General features: G+C 44.6%; 1 protein-coding gene across 6 annotated transcripts in view; it reads left to right on the top strand.

Annotated features, from left to right (window-relative positions):
• Positions 1-18,075, top strand: part of MAST2 (microtubule associated serine/threonine kinase 2) — a 244,730-nt gene extending 226,655 nt beyond the window's left edge. For all 6 annotated transcript variants that reach the window (XM_088471619.1, XM_088471618.1, XM_088471623.1 and 3 more), the window contains 9 exons: positions 4,141-4,250; positions 6,950-7,101; positions 7,737-8,029; positions 8,726-8,929; positions 9,171-9,397; positions 10,636-10,758; positions 12,413-12,549; positions 13,753-13,940; positions 14,340-18,075. In XM_088471619.1, the coding sequence (XP_088327745.1) occupies positions 4,141-4,250; positions 6,950-7,101; positions 7,737-8,029; positions 8,726-8,929; positions 9,171-9,397; positions 10,636-10,758; positions 12,413-12,549; positions 13,753-13,940; positions 14,340-16,180 (3,275 nt within the window). In that variant the 3' untranslated portion in view covers positions 16,181-18,075. The remainder of the gene's footprint in view (positions 1-4,140; positions 4,251-6,949; positions 7,102-7,736; positions 8,030-8,725; positions 8,930-9,170; positions 9,398-10,635; positions 10,759-12,412; positions 12,550-13,752; positions 13,941-14,339) is intronic.
• The last annotated feature ends 1,514 nt before the right edge of the window (positions 18,076-19,589 follow it).

Raw genomic sequence — 19,589 nt, 5'->3', positions numbered from 1 at the left:
GTAGTGTCCTCATACACTGGCATGTTAGTGATGACGTGAGTGGTTGTAGTGTCCTCATACACTGGCATGTTAGTGGTGACGTGAGTGGTTGTAGTGTCCTCATACAATGGCATGTTAGTGATGACGTGAGTGGTTATGTCCTCATACACTGGCATGTTAGTGATGACGTGAGTGGTTGTAGTGTCCTCATACACTGGCATGTTAGTGATGATGTGAGTGGTTATGTCCTCATACACTGGCATGTTAGTGATGACGTGAGTGGTTGTAGTGTCCTCATACACTGGCATGTTAGTGATGACGTGAGTGGTTGTAGTGTCCTCATACACTGGCATGTTAGTGATGACGTGAGTGGTTGTAGTGTCCTCATACACTGGCATGTTAGTGATGACATGAGTGGTTATGTCCTCATACACTGACATGTTAGTGATGACGTGAGTGGTTGTAGTGTCCTCATACACTGACATGTTAGTGATGACGTGAGTGGTTGTAGTGTCCTCATACACTGGCATGTTAGTGATGACATGAGTGGTTGTAGTGTCCTCATACACTAACATGTTAGTAATGACGTGAGTGGTTGTAGTGTCCTCATACACTGGCATGTTAGTGATGACGTGAGTGGTTGTAGTGTCCTCATACACTGGCATGTTAGTGATGACGTGAGTGGTTATGTCCTCATACACTGGCATGTTAGTGATGACGTGAGTGGTTGTAGTGTCCTCATACACTGGCATGTTAGTGATGACGTGAGTGGTTGTAGTGTCCTCATACACTGACATGTTAGTGATGACGTGAGTGGTTGTAGTGTCCTCATACACTGGCATGTTAGTGATGACGTGAGTGGTTGTAGTGTCCTCATACACTGGCATGTTAGTGATGACGTGAGTGGTTGTAGTGTCCTCATACACTGGCATGTTAGTGATGACATGAGTGGTTGTTATGTCCTCATACACTGACATGTTAGTGATGACGTGAGTGGTTGTAGTGTCCTCATACACTGGCATGTTAGTGATGACGTGAGTGGTTGTAGTGTTCTCATACACTGGCATGTTAGTGGTGAATTGACTGGTTGTAGTATCTTCATACACTGGCATGTTAGTGATGACGTGAGTGGTTATGTCCTCATACACTGGCATGTTAGTGATGACGAGAGTGGTTGTAGTGTCTTCATACACTGGCATGTTAGTGATGACGTGAGTGGTTATGTCCTCATACACTGGCATGTTAGTGATGACGAGAGTGGTTATAGTGTCTTCATACACTGGCATGTTAGTGATGACGTGAGTGGTTATGTCCTCATACACTGACATGTTGGCAATGGATGTTGTAAGTGATTTTTGCATCCTCATATACTGACATGTTTGTGATTGATGTGTGTGTGTGATTTGAGGCGTTCTCATACACAGACAGATATGTGTGATTTCCATGTCTTCATACACTGACATGTTTGCTATGATGTGTGTGATATCTACTTCCTATCACACTAAAATGTTGGTGGTTATGTGCGTGTGATTGCTGCAATATCATATTAAACACTGACACGGGGATGATGTTTATGATTGTTGCATTATTATACACTGACACGGGGATGATGTATATGATTGCTGTATTATTCTACACTGACACGGGGATGATGTGTGTGATTGCTGCATTATTATACACTGACACGTTGGGATGATGTATATGATTGCTGCATTATTATACACTGACACGTTTTGGATGATGTATATGATTGCTGCATTATTATACACGGACACGTTGGTGATGATGTATATGATTACTGCATTATTATACACTGACTTGTTGGGGATGATGTGTGTGATTGCTGCATTATCATATTATACACTGACACGTTGGGATGATGTGTGTGATTGCTGCATTATTATACACTGACACGTTGGGGATGATGTGTGTGATTGCTTCATTATTATACACTGACACGTTGGTGATGTATATGATTGCTGCATTATCATATTATACACTGACACGGGGATGATGTATATGATTGCTGTATTATTCTACACTGACACGGGGATGATGTGTGTGATTGCTGCATTATTATACACTGACACGTTGGGGATGATGTGTGTGATTGCTGCATTATTATACACTGACACGTTGGGGATGATGTGTGTGATTGCTGCATTATTATACACTGACACGTTGGTGATGATGTGTGTGATTGCTGCATTATTATACACTGACACGTTGGGGATGATGTATATGATTGCTGCATTATTATACACCGACACGTTGGTGGTGATGTGTGTGATTGCTGCATTATTATAAACTGACACGTTGGGGATGTGTATGATTGCTGCATTATTATACACTGACACGTTGGGGATGATGTGTGTGATTGCTGCATTATTATACACTGACACGTTGGGGATGATGTATATAATTGCTGCATTATTATACACTGACACGTTGGTGATGATGTATATGATTGCTGCATTATTATACACTGACACGTTGGTGATGATGTATGTGATTGGTGCATTATTATACACTGACACGTTGGTGGTGATGTGTGTGATTGCTGCCTTATTATACCCTGACACGTTGGGATGATGTATATGATTGCTGCCTTATTATACACTGACATGTTGGGATGATGTATATGATTGCTGCATTATTATACACTGACACGTTTGGGATGATGTATATGATTGCTGCATTATTATACACGGACACGTTGGTGATGATGTATATGATTGCTGCATTATCATATTATACACTGACACGGGGATGATGTATATGATTGCTGTATTATTCTACACTGACACGGGGATGATGTGTGTGATTGCTGCATTATTATACACTGACACGTTGGGGATGATGTGTGTGATTGCTGCATTATTGTACACTGACACGTTGGGGATGATGTGTGTGATTGCTGCATTATTATACACTGACACATTGGTGATGATGTATATGATTGCTGCCTTATTATACACTGACACGTTGGGGATGATGTGTGTGATTGCTGCATTATTATACACTGACACATTGGTGATGATGTATATGATTGCTGCATTATTATACACTGACACGTTGGGGATGATGTGTGTGATTGCTGCATTATTATACACTGACACGTTGAGGATGATGTATATGATTGCTGCATTATCATATTATACACTGACACGTTGGGATGATGTGTGTGATTGCTGCATTATTATACACTGACACGTTGGTGATCATGTGTGTGATTGCTGCATTATTATACACTGACACGTTGGGGATGATGTGTGTGATTGCTGCATTATTATACACTGACACGTTGGGGATGATGTATATGATTGCTGCATTATTATACACTGACACGTTGGGATGATGTGTGTGATTGCTGCATTATTATACACTGACACGTTGGGGATGATGTGTGTGATTGCTGCATTATTATACACTGACACGTTTGGGATGATGTGTGTGATTGCTGCATTATTATACACTGACACGTTGGGGATGATGTGTGTGATTGCTGCATTAGTATACACTGACACGTTGGGGATGATGTATATGATTGCTGCATTATTATACACTGACACGTTGGGGATGATGTGTGTGATTGCTGCATTATTGTACACTGACACGTTGAGGATGATGTATATGATTGCTGCATTATTATACACTGACACGTTGGTGGTGATGTGTGTGATTGCTGCATTATTATACACTGACACGTTGGGGATGTGTATGATTGCTGCATTATTATACACTGACACGTTGGGGATGATGTGTGTGATTGCTGCATTATTATACACTGACACGTTGGTGATGTGTATGATTGCTGCATTATTATACACTGACACGTTGGTGATGTATGTGATTGCTGCATTATTATACACTGACACGTTGGTGATGTATGTGACTGCTGCATTATTATACTCTTGACACATTGGTGATGATGTGTGCGATTGTTGCGTTCTTATACGCTGACATCTTGGCGATGACCAGTGTGATTGCTGCGTTGTCACAAACTCACAAGCAGACGGTGATGTGTGTGTGATTTCTTGCTCCCTCACACGCTGTGTTTGTGATAATGTGGATGATTGCTGTGTCCACTGACATGTGAGTAGGGACACATTTGCTCGTTACAAGTCTCTTACAATGCGACGTATATGGTTGGTCACGCAGCTCGCTCGGAAAGGTACCAGCACATGGAGTCTGAGGAGGAGGATGATACGAATGATGAAGATCGTGTGGAGATTAGGCAATTCTCTTCCTGTTCCCCCAGGTTCAACAAGGTAAAAATATCTCACGGCATGCTTCATTTAACTGCTGGGAGCCTAAATTAATTTGCCCCATCAGGGGGTCAATACCGTCCGTCAGGGAGGAGTCTTATACATTAGCAGTGAGTGCAGCCGTATCAAGCATAATGAATAGACAGCAGGAATAACAGTTTAATCACCTTATTTCCTATATGTAAAGGTTCATTATTGAATGTCATTTGCTGAGACATCTCCAACAATAGAAAATAACAGAAGCTCAGCTTTCCAGTGTATCTCCAGTCAAAGATCCAATGTTTCCCCCGCTTGTGCCCAATGGTTTTCCCCCGCTTGTGCCCAATGGTTTTCCCCCGCTTGTGCCCAATGGTTTTCCCCCGCTTGTGCCCAATGGTTTTCCCCCGCTTGTGCCCAATGGATTTTCCCCGCTTGTCCCCAATGGATTTTCCCCGCTTGTGCCCAATGGATTTTCCCCGCTTGTGCCCAATGGTTTTCCCCCACTTGTGCAGCCGTTCTCAGGAGGTCATTCAGACCCGGTCGTTAGCGGTGATGCGCTCGGACCGGGTCAATGGCCCCCCACAGAGCATGCGCACGACGGCGCCGTCGTGCGCATGCGTGAGACCCGCTACGACCGACAGCGTCGGTCGTAGCGGGTCTCGATCCAAAGGGGGCGAGCTGTCGATGTTGATTGACAGCTCGCCCCGTTTGGAAGGCGGGCCGGGGGGGTGGCAGCCCAAACGGGGGCATTCCCATGGGAACGCCTACCATTTGGGGGAGGCCCCACTGACATCCACTGTCAGTGGAGAGCTTCCGGCTCAGACAGAGCCGAAAGCTCTCCGGGGCTTACGACAAGGGAGACCCTACCCTAGGGTCTCGTCGTAAGCCCCGATGGTCGCGATAGTCTTGACCATCGCGACCATCACCTTAGGCGGTCGTAAGGCTGTGGGTGTTAACCCACAGCCTTACCACCGCAAAGGAGGATGTCTTGAAAATTCAAGAGGTCCTCCCCTCATTCAGACCGACCGCACGCTCTGTGCGACCGGCTCTGAATGAGTTCCTCAGCCTTCAAGATTTCCCAACAGGTCATGTTTTGAGGATTTCTAGCTGTGGAAGCAGGTGGGGAGATTAAAGAAAGCCCCAAAACATGACCTGTTGGTACTGGAGGACTAGAGTTGAGAACCACTGCTCTATAGGGAACACTTCATGTATTCTGTCTCTCTGAGAAGTGATAATCCCTGACTCTATACAGCTGCATAATGCGTAAAGTTTTGTTCCTACCCCTTTATCTGACTTCTGGAGGAGTAGACTGTTATAGCCACCGGAATGAGGCACTGTCAATGGAACCTTCATTCAACATATTATATTAGCAATGCTGTACAGTTTATCATTCATATATGTCCTATTATGCTTAGCTGGCAGTGCTCCTGCAGCCTGGGTTGTATTATACACATAACAAATCACTGGGTCATCGCACTGGACCTTTAAAATGATAGACTCTTTCCCAGGTCATTATTTAAACTGAGCTGTTGGCTAATTATTATTTCAGAATGTTTCAGTTGTATGAGGGTGCACTGCACTCCTGCACATTCACCAGTATCACTACAGCAGGGGTCAGGGAACTTTTTTACCTTTTACCCCAAAATATATTTAGATACGCCGACGTTACCCCCTTGATTTGAAAGGAAAGAAATCATATAGTAGTGCCTCCATATAATGCCCCTGTAGTAGTGCCCCCATAGTTATGCCCCTTTAGTAGTGCCCCCATAGTTATGTCCCTGTATTAGTGCCCCCATATAATGCCCCTGTAGTGCCACATGTAAAAAAAAAAAAAAAATAATAATAATTTACCTTAATCCCCGCTCCTGCATCCGCCGCCGTCCTGTCCGCCCGGCTGCTCCTCGGAACTATGGGAGAGACGCCATGATGTCTCTCCCATAGTACGCATGGAGAGAGCCGGAAGCTGGAGTTCAGAAGAGATCTCCGGCTAACGCGGCGCTGCAGGGAAGGAGCCGGGCGCCCGCTGGTAATAACATCTCAGCAGGCGTCCGGCTTAGAGCCTCCCTGCGGCACAGCCGGGCATGCATATGAATCATTCTATATTAGAATGATTCATATGCATGCCCGGCTGTCCGTCCATTACCCCCAGGAATTTCATTTTTACCCCATGTGGGGTAATTTACCCCTGTTCCCCGACCACTGCCCTAGAGCTACCAATTAATCCCACCTTTCTTCACCCTAGTGCAGACTGGTTAACCAATGAATAGAAATGTTGCCCCATATGGCACTGTCTCTCTCACACCAGGGGCAGACATTTTTGAGCTGAACCAACAGTTTGGAGACTGCAGCAAGCCCTTCCACAGTGTTGGCATGTCCTAGCAGCAAAACGGTGGCACGGCTTGTTGGGATGTGTAATTCCACAGCAGCTGGAGGGCCGCATGTATAATACCCTTGCTGTAGACCAGTGTTGGCTAACCTTGACACTCCAGCTGTTGTGGAACTATATATCCCAGCATGCCCTGCCACAGTTTTAGCATGCCCTAATAGCAAAACTGTAGCAGTGCATGCTGGGTTATGTAGTTCCATAACAGCTGGAGTGTCAAGGTTAGCCAACACTGCTGTAGACCGTCAGTTTTATAGGAACCGACAACACTTACAATAAATGTTTTGGTCTGTGAAGTTGGAAGATGCAGGATGTAATCCCCTTTACCCTTTACCTCCAGGTATACAGCAGTATGGAGCGTCTGTCCATCCAGGAGGAGAGAGTGCCACCACCGACAAAGCGTAGTCTCAGCGAGGAGAAGGACGACAAGTTAGACTGCTTGGGGGGGCTGAAGAACAGAGACCGGAGCTGGGTGATTGGATCCCCTGAAATGTAAGGGTTTTCCGTATTATTGTAACATGTTTACAGATGAAGGAAACATGCGGCTACTGTTTAGATCAAAGGAAAATTAATTCAAGAATATATACAATAAAATAGAACTGTATTATTTATTTAGTAACAGTTTCTGTTCTAGCGCAGCATATTCCATTGAGCTTGACAATTGGAAACAACATTAATAGAACAAAACTGGGTGTTTTGTAATTATAAAATGATGTAAAAAATAATTTTTTCGTATTTTGCATATTTTATTGAAAATGCTTATATACCTCTTAGTAAGTATCGCGCGCAAGACTTTTAGAAATCTTTCAGTATAATTGTTGCTGTCCAGACCCATGGGTCAAGCAGCCTACATTTAATTAATTTGCTTCCTGCGTTTTTTTAATTTGCTATAACATCATTGAAAAATTAGTTACGTTTTTTACTTTTTTATAGCAAAATAATTCTAAAATGTATAGCTAAATATATTAGTTGTTTTACATAATGCAACAATTATTTTCCTAGAAAGCAAAGTATTACTGCACGCAGATATTGTGTGAGGCCCCTCTCGCCCTCCTCACGGGGATGTAGTCTGTGATCCGCGGTTCGGATAATTACCCTATCTCCAACATGTGCATTTCTGTGTTTAGTCTCCGGAAGCGCCTTTCTGCCTCCGAGTCTTCTCACACCGAGAGCGATTCCAGCCCACCCCTCACAGTGCGGAGACGCTGCTCTGGTCTGGTGGACATGCCGCGCTTTGCCATTACATCCGAAGAGGCGCGGCACAAAAATGCATCAACTCCAACCTCGTTCCCCGCAGAAGGGCCTGGGCTTCCCCTTCTGCAGCAGCCTGTGGAGCGAGAGCTGAAACTGGATGAAGAATCGGTGCCAACGACACCATCGTCAACCATCAGCAACATCAGCAGCTCCACAACACTGACGGGTAATTACCACTGTGTTATCAGTCCGTTTCTGCTTTTATACCAAAAATCCATATAAGTCGAGAGACACTTTTTCATTATTGAAAGTTTAATTCCACTTAATTGAATATAATTGTTTTTGGGCGCCCAGAGCTCCCGTCTAAACTCTAAAGTGACATGAGCTACTCCAATGCTTGTGCAACTAGCCCCGTTCTCGCGTCCAAAATGCACAGTATTAACCGCACAAAGCAGCTTCTCCCGTGTAAAGTTGCCAGTTAACATACCAAAAAAGTTCAATTTGGACATATTTCATCTAGTATTTCAGGAGGGTGCAAGCAGCAATCTGCAATAAGTGATGGGCGCCCAAAACAATTGAATAGCTCCCGTCACTTTAGACAGGAACTATGGTAGCACAAATCAATTGATCCCCCCCATATGACAGAACATTGACCATCAACAGAGCAATGGTGTGGAGTGAGCGGTGCAGCGGCTGTCTGGCATCAGACCCAAGGCCTGATAGTCATGCTCCGAATCTATTTTTTAAGATTCGACTTAATTCAGAGTCATTTTAAAAGAAACAGACAGCCATACCTCTGCATATAAAAAGGAGGGGGGAATGATGTGTACATTTTATCATTAAATCCAGGGGTAAATGTAAACCACCCTCTATAGGACGAGTACATTTACAACCTCCTCTGACTGTTCCCTGTAATTCACAGGTGGTAGCGCAGCCGATTCCTGCGATTTAAGCAGCAATCATACCTCTGACTTCACCACCCCAAATGCAATCAGCGACTTGGCCGTGAGGAGAGCCCGGCACCGACTGCTCTCAGGGGACTCCGGAGAAAAGCGCCCTTCCAGGCCCATCAATAAAGTCATCAAGTCGGCCTCCGCCACTGCCCTGTCTCTAATGATCCCCTCCGGTACGGAAGCCAATGTTTATTCCCCAACTGTATATTGTAATTTCCCACATTTATTATCCATCCATCCTGGCCTTGGTAGGGCGCCGTTTGCCGTGTTTGTCGTTTTGTAGAGGAGCAATGAAACGTTTCATGTGAGCAACTATGTTCTTTGCTCATGGCCCATAGCCAGACGTTCTTTGGAACAAATGATTGTTACTATAGTTTTGGTTTAAATACAAATAATATTTCCTTTTCCTTACAGATCATCACGTGTGTTCTCCTCTAGCGAGTCCAATGTCTCCTCATTCTCTGTCCTCCAACCCATCCTCGCGAGACTCCTCCCCGAGCAGAGACTTCTCTCCCGCTGTCTCCCACCTTAAGCCGCCAATCCTCATACACCGTGCAGGGAAAAAATACGGCTTCACCCTGCGAGCCATTCGCGTGTACATGGGGGAGAGTGACATCTACACTGTCCATCATATGGTCTGGGTGGGTATATCTCTTCTCATAACTCTTTCTCTTTTTTAAAGGGACTCCCATCCCATCTAGGTGTAGCTAACATTGGTTTTTAAAACCACGATTCAAGAAGCTTTATTTTTAAGGGGGATAACATTTTGTATGAAACCTTGCATTTACCATTCTGTATAAGGATTATAACGTACGGTGGCCTCTGTAGTTTGTGCAGATTTTCTCCCTCAATCTCTGCCACTGTGCTTCTATGTATAGTTGGCAGTGTTATCAATACTGCGGTCTGTAGATTGGCTTGGTACGTTAGATCGACATTGATCATGTCGACGTGCCTAGATTATCGACAGTGACCATGTCGTCATTCATCATGTCAACACGAATGACATGTCGACATTACATCCCTGGTAGCCCAGTGGTCACTAACCTGGCCCCCGACGGCTGGTTACGTGTGCAGCAGTTCCAGCACAGACGTTTGGCGATCGGCAGTTTTGGTAAGTATTGTCTCTCTTATCCCTTAAGCATCCCCCTAGGGCCTAACTCTAACACCCCTTCACACCCTAACGTTTTAGGCAGCAAATAGCCCGAAACCCGTCTGTGAATGTTGACTCATAATGTTAACATGGCGACATTTCAGAAGGAGACATTCTGAGAATGCTGACATATGTGCCTGTCGACATGGTTTTGTGTACATTATGACTGTTGACATGGTCCATCTCGACCATGTGACTAGATCCCTGTAAATTGTGGGACCACACAGACTGATCCTGGGACTTAGAGTAAAAAGGTGATTGTGTAACTCCGTCACAGACCTTAGGTGTAGCAGATCCTTTAAAGCAATCCTAGAATAAACACAAACACACACAGACATACACACACACACACAGACATACACACACACACACAGACATACACACACACACACACAGACATACACACACACACACAGACATACACACACACACACAGACATACACACACACACAGACATATACACACACACACAGACATACACACACACACACACAGACATACACACACACACACACAGACATACACACACACACACAGACATACACACACACACACAGACATACACACACACAGACATACACAGACATACACACACACACAGACATACACACACATACACACACACAAGTCTAAAGTGCTTTGCTTATGAATTTTGCCCCTTTTAAGTTGGCTGCTCATCAGTGGTCTTTTCTACAGTTCTCCTGACATATATTGTATATCATTTAAAGCATGTTGAAGAGGACGGTCCTGCCCATGAGGCCGGGCTGCGGGAAGGTGACCTCATCACTCACGTTAATGGAGAACCTGTCCATGGTCTGGTCCATACAGAAGTTGTTCAACTGATTCTAAAGGTATTAAGATTCATTCATCACTTACTAGAATGGCCCACAATGCCAGGGGGTTTGTGGAATTGGATCCATATAACAAGATATTAGTGTGGTCTAATTTATATTAAGCTCACAAGTGTCTTACGCAGGTGAGTAAACCCCGTCTCCCAAAGTTCCTGCCTGTCTTCCACATGTCACACTCACATTTCTATTGTTTAATGGTGTAGTGAGCTGAGAGGCCAATCGACCATCTGTCTCTTTGATCTAGAGAACCTGCCTAATCTGAATTCTTCCTTTTTAGATTTAGGGATAAATTTAAAAAAAAAGTAATGTGAATGTTTTTTTATGTAACAGTACCATAATCTATTTCTAGATGTGCTTACAAGATTAGAGCGATATGCAGCCAATCAGAGCAATAGAGTGGTTCAAAGATTAGAGCAATGTCTAGTCAGTTGGAACACTAGAATGCTCACAAGACTATAGCAATGTACCATCAGTTGGAATACTAGAATGTTCACAAGATTAGAGCAATGTACAGTCAGTAGGAACACTAGAATGCTCACAAGACTATAGCAATGTACCATCAGTTGGAATACTAGGATGTTCACAGGATTAGAGCAATGTACAGTCAGTAGGAACACTAGAATGCTCACAAGATTAGAGCAATGTACAGTCAGTAGGAACACTAGAATGCTCCCAAGACTAGAGCAATGTACAGTTAGTTGGAATACTAGAATGCTCACAAGATTAGAGCAATGTACAGCTAGTTGGAACACTAGAATTCTCACAAGACTAGAGCAATGTACAGCCAGTTTTAACACTAGAATGCTCACAAGACAAGAGCAATGTACAGTCAGTTGGAATACAAGAATGCTCACAAGATTAGAGCAATGTACAACCAGTTGGAATACTAGAATGCTCAAGACTAGAGCAATGTGCAGTCAGTTAGAGCACTAGAATGCTCACAAGACCAGAACAATATGCAGTCAGTTAGAGCACTAGAATATTAACAAGACCACAACAATGTGCAGACAATCGGAGTGTTAGAACTTTCAAAAGACTAAAGCAACAGTCTGACCTGTAGAGGTTCACAAAACTAAAGCAACATGCAGCCAGTTTTACATTTGAATATTCACTTGAGCCAAGTGCAGCCAATCAGAGAAGTTAGAATGTTGACAAGACTAAAAGCAGTTGGATCATTTAGAATGTGCATAAGACTAGAGCCAATAGGAAAGGTTGAGTGACCACAGTACTAGAATCAACCTGTTATCAATCAGAACATTCACAAAAGTTTAAATGTAATAAAAACAGCAACATTTATATTTATTTAAATAAGTTTCCATGGCCGTCACAGCCAATCATGTGTTTTAAAAGCTCTTTCCAAAGTGTTTGTTAGAGCATGACTTCGCTAGCAATAGTGCCAACAGCTGTGTCACATGTGACCACAGGGCCCTACTCCTAATGTAACACTAGTCTTGGGGCTTGTGTACAGTGCCGGTATTCTGTCTTTTCTGCCTACTTGTTTTTGATGGATGAGTTAAATGGAGGCGGACACAGAGACACTGGGGCACTGCACGCTGCTTTTTATCCAAAATGGATGACATTCTGTGCTCCCCCATCCGTGTGTTCACAACCTTCGTCTATTTGCTGCACTAGTAAATCTGGCTATGTTTTACAGAGCGGGAGTAAAGTCTCTATTTCCACTACTCCTTTTGAGAACACTTCAATCAAAGTGGGGCCAGCGCGGAAGGCCAGTCACAAGTCTAAGATGGCTCGTCGCAACAAGAAGACCAAGAGCAAGGACGGACAGGAGAGGTGAGCGCTGGCTTTGTAATGGGAGCCTGTGTCTTACAGTACCTCTATGGGGGGAATTCAATTAGGTGAGAGTTTGCAAAAGGCGAAAAACTCGCACACTTCGCCTGCATGCGCGCACCCAAGATTTGCACAATTCAATTAGAACTGTGAATTCGCACTACAATAAGAGCGGGTGAATTTTGTCCAAAAAAGTGTACAGGAAAAAAGCATGTAAGAGTGGGGAGACCTTCCTGGGTCCCAAAAAAGTGAAAATTTTGTTGGCAGAATCATGTAGAAGATGGTTAGTGGCTATAAGGAAAGTACTGTATGCTTTTAAAAGGTGTCGTTTAAAGAAAAAAAAAGTTACATGTAAAAAGCTGTAGAATTTAATTTTATTACAAAGAAATTAAACGGAAAATGCAAGAAAAAGTAAAAAAAAAAAAAAAATGCTTTTGGGGCAATTTGAGGCAACTTTACAAAATGTAAACAAATTATAGAAAGTAATTATTTTTCTTTCAAATAAGTACTTTCATTAAATTTGGGGTGCACTATTTACCTAAAACAGCTTATTTTGGGGTAATTTGAGGCCATTTTTTATTTTTCTTTAAAAATAACTTTCAGTGTGTACACCCAATATAGTTTGTCCTGCACTATAGAAAGTTCAAGGGAAATCTTTCACCAATATCGTTCATGCAGCACATCATCTAGTGCAGTCATTTTCAAGCTTTTCAGCTCGAGGTACACTACACAAGGAATACAACACACTACATTGGCCTCCACAGGAATAAAACACACTACATTGGCCTCCATAGGAATACAACACACTACATTGGCTTCCACAGGAATAAGACACACTACATTGGCTTCCACAGGAATAAGACACACTACATTGGTCTCCACAGGAATACAACACACTACATTGGCCTCCACAGGAATACAACACACTACATTGGCCTCCACAGGAATACAACACACTACAGTACAAGTGCGCTGAGCTGACTGCCGCGGAACACTTGACAACCGCTTGCGGCACACAAGTGTGCCGTGGCACAGTGGTTGAAAAACGCTTGTCTAGTGTGTATGCACCTTTAAACTATGTCCTTGATAAAGTCAAATTTTTTATTATTATTTTTATCATATATCTATTTTTAATATATTCATGCCTATTTTGCATTTTAATTAAAATCTTCTTAAATGTGACTTTTTATTTATGAATTTCTTCAGTAAGAAAAAGTCGTCTTTGTTTCGGAAGATCACCAAACAAGCGACACTTCTCCACACCAGCCGCAGCCTGACCTCTCTAAACCGCTCCCTGTCTTCTGGAGAGAGCGTGCCGGGATCTCCTACGCACGTCTTGTCCCCTCGCTCTCCAACCCAGAGCAGCCGGTCTACGCCGGACTCTGCACACTCAGGTATGATCACAGGTTCTGCTATGTCTCCTGTGCAAGTTATAAATATATATATATATATATATATATATATAACATTTTAATTAAAAAGTCAGTATGTCCATGTTTTTGTTTTTTACTTTACAGAACCGTTCCCCTATTAGTGTCTTTTAAAACAGAGAATTGAGAATTTTGTCTTTGCAGTGAATGATTAAATGAGATATTTTGCATTAACTATTTCTCCTGTCGTCCTTTAGTTAACTTTAAACATGATAAATTCATGGTCACTTGCACACGTCCCATATATATCATGTTATGAATGGGACGTTTAATCTGCTTTTATCTTCCCCATATTCATTTCTGTCTGGCTGAAGTCTTGTGTGGCCCATCTAACATTTTTGTTTTTGTTCTTTTCTTCATCAGTGGGTGGAAACTCATCTCAGAGCAGTTCTCCGAGCTCCAGTGTTCCCAACTCGCCAGCTAGCTCTGGACATATTCGGCCTAGTTCTCTACATGGGCTGGCTCCGAAGCTTCAACGGCAGTACCGGTCTCCTAGAAGAAAATCTGCTGGGAATATACCACTTTCTCCTTTGGCGCACACCCCATCACCCACATCCCAGTCCACCTCTCCACAGCGGTCTCCCTCACCATTACCTGGACATAGTCTTGGTAACTGCAACCTTCTGCACTCCTTTCCTGTTAAGCTGCATTCATCCCCGCCCCTTGTCCGACAGATTTCACGGCCAAAGAGTGCAGAGCCTCCCAGATCTCCGCTGCTGAAAAGGGTCCAATCTGCCGAGAAGTTGTCTGGCTCGTTGTCATCTGAGAAGAAGCTGGCTTCCTCTCGTAAACACAGCCTGGACATCTCCCACTCAGACTTCAAGAAAGAGTTGATGCAGAGAGACTTAAGCTTACAGTGTCTACCTGAGTCTATGAATGAGAGCACCGGAGGAAAGGTTGGACTCGCAGAAAAGGGGACTTTGCAGAAACCGTCTTCACGAAAGCTCGGGGCTATTCGGCAAGACAGGGTGGAAAGAAGAGAGTCTCTGCAGAAACAGGAAGCTATACGAGAAGTGGATTCCTCAGAAGACGAAACGGACGATGGGTCAGAAGATAGCCAGGACGGAAGGAGATTGGATAGGTCATCATTTAACACTGACCAAGATTCAGGTTCTGGTTTCAGCGATGAGAAGGACTCCTTCCAAGCTCATCGAAAGAGCAGAACTGATGATGACTCTTTACTGCCCCATATCTTCAGGAGTAAAAGTGAACCAAAAGGACCGTATGTCCTGGCTCCTGACTCCACTTCCCACAAGTTATCCACCTGTAAATCTAAAACACTCCCAGAAACGTACCTGGAACCAGCTGCTCAATCAAAAACTCTAGACCACAAAGCAAATGTAACCTATCAAAAAAAGGATGCACCCCCTAAACCACTCCAAGAAGGTAGCCGAGAGGATGTCCTGCAAGGCTTAGAAGTGCAACCTGGTGTTGCCCTTCTTATAGACTCCCATGTGAAGCAGCCCAGCAGTGGCACTTATGTCCCTCTCGCAGAAAGTTTAGAGGTGCCTAAATATACTCAATCTGATGTTCCTGAGAGATCCCCCACACAGTCAGCACTTTCTCTTTCAGCCATTTCAGAACCTGATACGATACGCTGCTCCGCTGCTGTTGTACAGTACATGTCTATTGCCAGCGACCATGGGCCGCTAATACCTGAAACACAATGCACTTTACTAAACAAAGATAACCTGCATCCTGGCAAACCAGGAACGGTGTCCTGCTCCACGGTGCTTAGTGACAAAGCTGCTGAGACCTCTCACGTCACCAAGGTGGCCAAAAGTGTCTTGGGACCAGTGAAGCTTCTCGTGCCCGGTACAAGGGAATCCAGTGAGCCGTCGGGAACCAGGGAAAAATGTGCGAAGCAGAAGAGATCCAACATTTCACGGTCGGAGTCCGTGCAAGAGAACATGAGATCAGTTTGCGCCGAGGGGGTTTTCAGGACATGCTCATCCCTCAGTGAGTGCACTGTGCTCGCCATTTCCCAGCAGAGAGACTCCACCCCTTTCACCAAGAACTCTGAGCTCTCACTAGTGTTCGGCGCGTTAGATCCTAGACATGTTGCGCCAACACGTACCGATGCCTCGGTAAGCTCCCATTCGCCCATTGGGAAAGAGGGAAAAGAGACGCAAGTGAGAAGCACAGAGGCTGGGAATAGCCCCCTGGACAGTCCCCCACTTACACACGTACTGAGAAAAACATAGCAGGTCCCAGTTATATGGGCCTGGACTGTCTCAACCCACTTGGATGAAAACTATCTCTGTAGATTACCGTTGGGGTTTGCTTTTCTGGTTTCATGATGGAATTTTGCTTCAACGTTTCTCTGCCAGTGTGGGGAGGGGGATTGTTTGTTTTGGACCTGCGGAGTGATACCTCTCTCTGACACTGAGGGGCCTCCTAGCCGCGGTGTCCTAGTGATACAGGGTGTCCTCCTTAATATGGGGAGTATTCATCACAGTCGCACATTAAACATTCATACAGAGAGCAACCCGTGTCAGAAAAAAAAATATATTTCCAATGCGCTTTTACGAGCAATATCTTATTTCAGGATACCTGCAACACATTTCTGGAATATTTCAAAATCCATTTTTGTTTTGCTTTTTTTTTTTTTTTTTTTTCCCACCACCTTTCAAATTCAACATATCCCCTTTGCGTTCTCTTGCGAGTTAATTATGGTCCCATCCCCAGGAACTCACACCCTTCGTCATTTCTCTGAATATTATATGTGAATTTAGCACAATAAACAAAATGTATTTGCGGATACATTCACTGCCGGCCTCTCCTGAGGCCAGGGATGATAATACAATGTAACCAGCATTAAGGAGATGAAAGTCCTTAAATCACTTCTCGCAAATACACTGAGAATAGCCGAGGACCCAGTGAAAACATTAGAATTTTTGAAAAGTGCTCCCTCTGCTGGTTCGCACTTGTAATAACCCATTTGTTTTGTGTTTGTTTTTTTAAGATTTTATTTTAAAATGAAAGGTACTTTGCCATGTTTACACTTTTATAGACTTTACCGGTGAACAGTGTCGCACAAGTATAAATCGCTTAGTTGATTTGTAGTAAAGAAGAGGATTGTGGTGACTGAAAGCAGAATTTATTTAGCTAGTATGAGGCACTATTAGTAAAGTGTTAATCTGGGTTTACAGATGAAAATTACCCTGCATCATACGTGTGGGTAGAATAGAGTCACGGGCTGTCTGGTTTGTGTTCCTGATACCGGAGAGAATGGCGCTGTGTAGTTATCGCAATATAGAGCACTGTTCCAGCGTTGTTGCAGGGGGGCGTCTACATATAGCCCAGACTTCTCCTCCGATCCACCCTGCGGCCCGGGCTGTGTCCCCGCTACCTAATGCCAGGCTCTATTGCGGTAATACATTTCTCCATATAGTGTAACAGGCCATTTGCTAGAGGCGGCTTCCATTATCCCTCTATCGGCGTGTTATATACACGCTGCATCACGCTCTGTCATACATCAGTATTTATTACTTGCCATTGGCTGAGAATCAAGACCTGTATGGAATTTGCATCCCACACATCTGAGAAAATCTGGGTGCAGAGATGGTAAGTTCCGCTCTAGCTGTGGCCTGTGCAGCGCCCTCTATCTCTGGGGGGTGAACGCTGACCTGAACCAGCCTCTGACAGTAGCAACAAAAACCTGTTTACTGCAATAGTGTGTACGTTTACCGTGCGCTGTGAGCTGCGCAGCGCTCAGGGGTTCCTGTGGTGTCTCTCGTGAAGGTTTTTGTGTTTTTTTTTTTTTGTTTTGTTTTTTTACATATATACATATATATATAAATATATTTTTTTTTTCAAATGAGCTAGTTGGATGTAGCCCTAAGAGTGCAGATAAACTTGTGGCGTTGAATGGTAGATTTGGGAAGGGGAGGGGGGGGGGGAGCTCTTCTTTTTTTTAATTTTCAAGAAAAAAAAATGAAAAGTGGTTTCCATTTCATGAGAGTTAAACTGAAGTAACTTGTGTGAGATTTTGGGTCGGAGATCCTGTAGATGTTGCTGGGAAATCTGGTTGTGTGACTGCGGAGCGGTGCGGAGCCTCCACTCACAGTATCCAATAAACTGATTTTTGCTTCTCTCAGTCTGATCTCTTCTTTCACCAGTTGTTTGTGAGAATATTCTGCACTAATGTAGATTGTAGCGTGAACGGTCATCATTACACTGACACACATCGACCAGCCCACACATGGTTGTGAGACCGCCTGGGGGGGGGAACGACTGACTGACTGACTGACTGGCTGGTCTGCTGCAGGTCTCCTTATAAATGTGGGTGCACTTTGTAAACTTCATGGGTGGGTACATATCAAACGATATGTCGTCCCTTCCTGCCAATGGCGACGGATCGTGCGCATCGTCTGATGCGTATGCACTACCGCAGGCTCCCACCCGCTGACATCAGGGTAGTCACCGTCTGCTGTGCTACACAGCAGCTGTGACGGCCCAATGGATGACAGCATACATCTGAATGCGGCTTCAAGCGATATCGCACGTGGCCATTCAGTGTGTATGGCCGACCGACATCTTGACCCGTGGGTAGTTTCCGCGGCCAAGGATGCGCATCGTTCTGATGTGTACCCAGCCTAACCGTTTCCTTTGGCTCGTATACATGGGCATAGAGCACCCATCTGCCATTGGATTGGGTTTAGGTTACAAGTTGGGATTGTACTCTGATCAGTCATATTAAATCTGCTGCAAGTCACATGCTTGCTAGTATCATGTATGCGCAGTCCTATATGGGAAGCCTGAGATCTCTAACCCGTGTCACAGGGTGTAGATTCGATCCTGCGCTGTCTGACCCTGTCAGTGGAGACTCTATATACATGGCAACAGATTCACTCAGTGCTTTTTTTTTTCTATTAAAAAAAAAAAATTGCCGTTACTCATCTAAAGTTACAAGTAGATAGCAGCTTCATAGCAACTTCCGCATTCTGGATACAAGTGCAGATAATGATTTTATTAATTTAGGACAGGGCTCGACAAAACCTGGGGGCAACCAGATTTGCAGCAACCCCCTGCCCCCGCTGCTAGTGTAGTGCACACTACACAGTTTACAAACACACAGCCGCCAGCGGCGGCTGTGTGTTTGTTATAGAAGCCAATGAGAGTCAGACAGACTCTCAGTGGCTGCTGCATCCACGGAGTGAGCCGGCTGGAGCTTACTCATGAGCTCCGCCTTCCGGGCCCCCCCCCCCCCCCCGCAGCAGGTGATGGGAGAGACGTCATGATGTCTCTCCCATAGTGCAGGAGAAGAGCGGGCCGGAACTCTGAGTCGACAGCGGCGGTCGCGTCAGCAGCGGGGATTCAGGTAAGTTGTGTTTTGGGGTTTTTTTTGTGTGTGTGTAAGGGACACTGCATAGGGGGGGTGACCGCTACAGGGGGGAGCACTACTGGGGGCACTGTACAGGGGGGGGGGTGCTACTGGGGGCAGTGCATATTGGGGACTACTACTGGGGCCACTGCATAGGGGGTACTACTACTGGGTGGACTACTACCACGGGCAATGCATAGGGGGACCACTTCTGGGGGCACTATATAAGGGGCACTACATAGGGGGATTACTACTGAGGGCACTGCATAGGGGAGACCACCACTGGG

Source organism: Taudactylus pleione, unplaced genomic scaffold (assembly GCF_031769625.1).
Source record: "Taudactylus pleione unplaced genomic scaffold, aTauple2 ptg000115l, whole genome shotgun sequence".
Classification (NCBI taxonomy): Eukaryota; Metazoa; Chordata; class Amphibia; order Anura; family Myobatrachidae; genus Taudactylus; species Taudactylus pleione.
The sequence above is the reverse complement of the archived record's forward strand: the minus strand, read 5'-3'. Positions and strand labels throughout refer to the sequence as shown.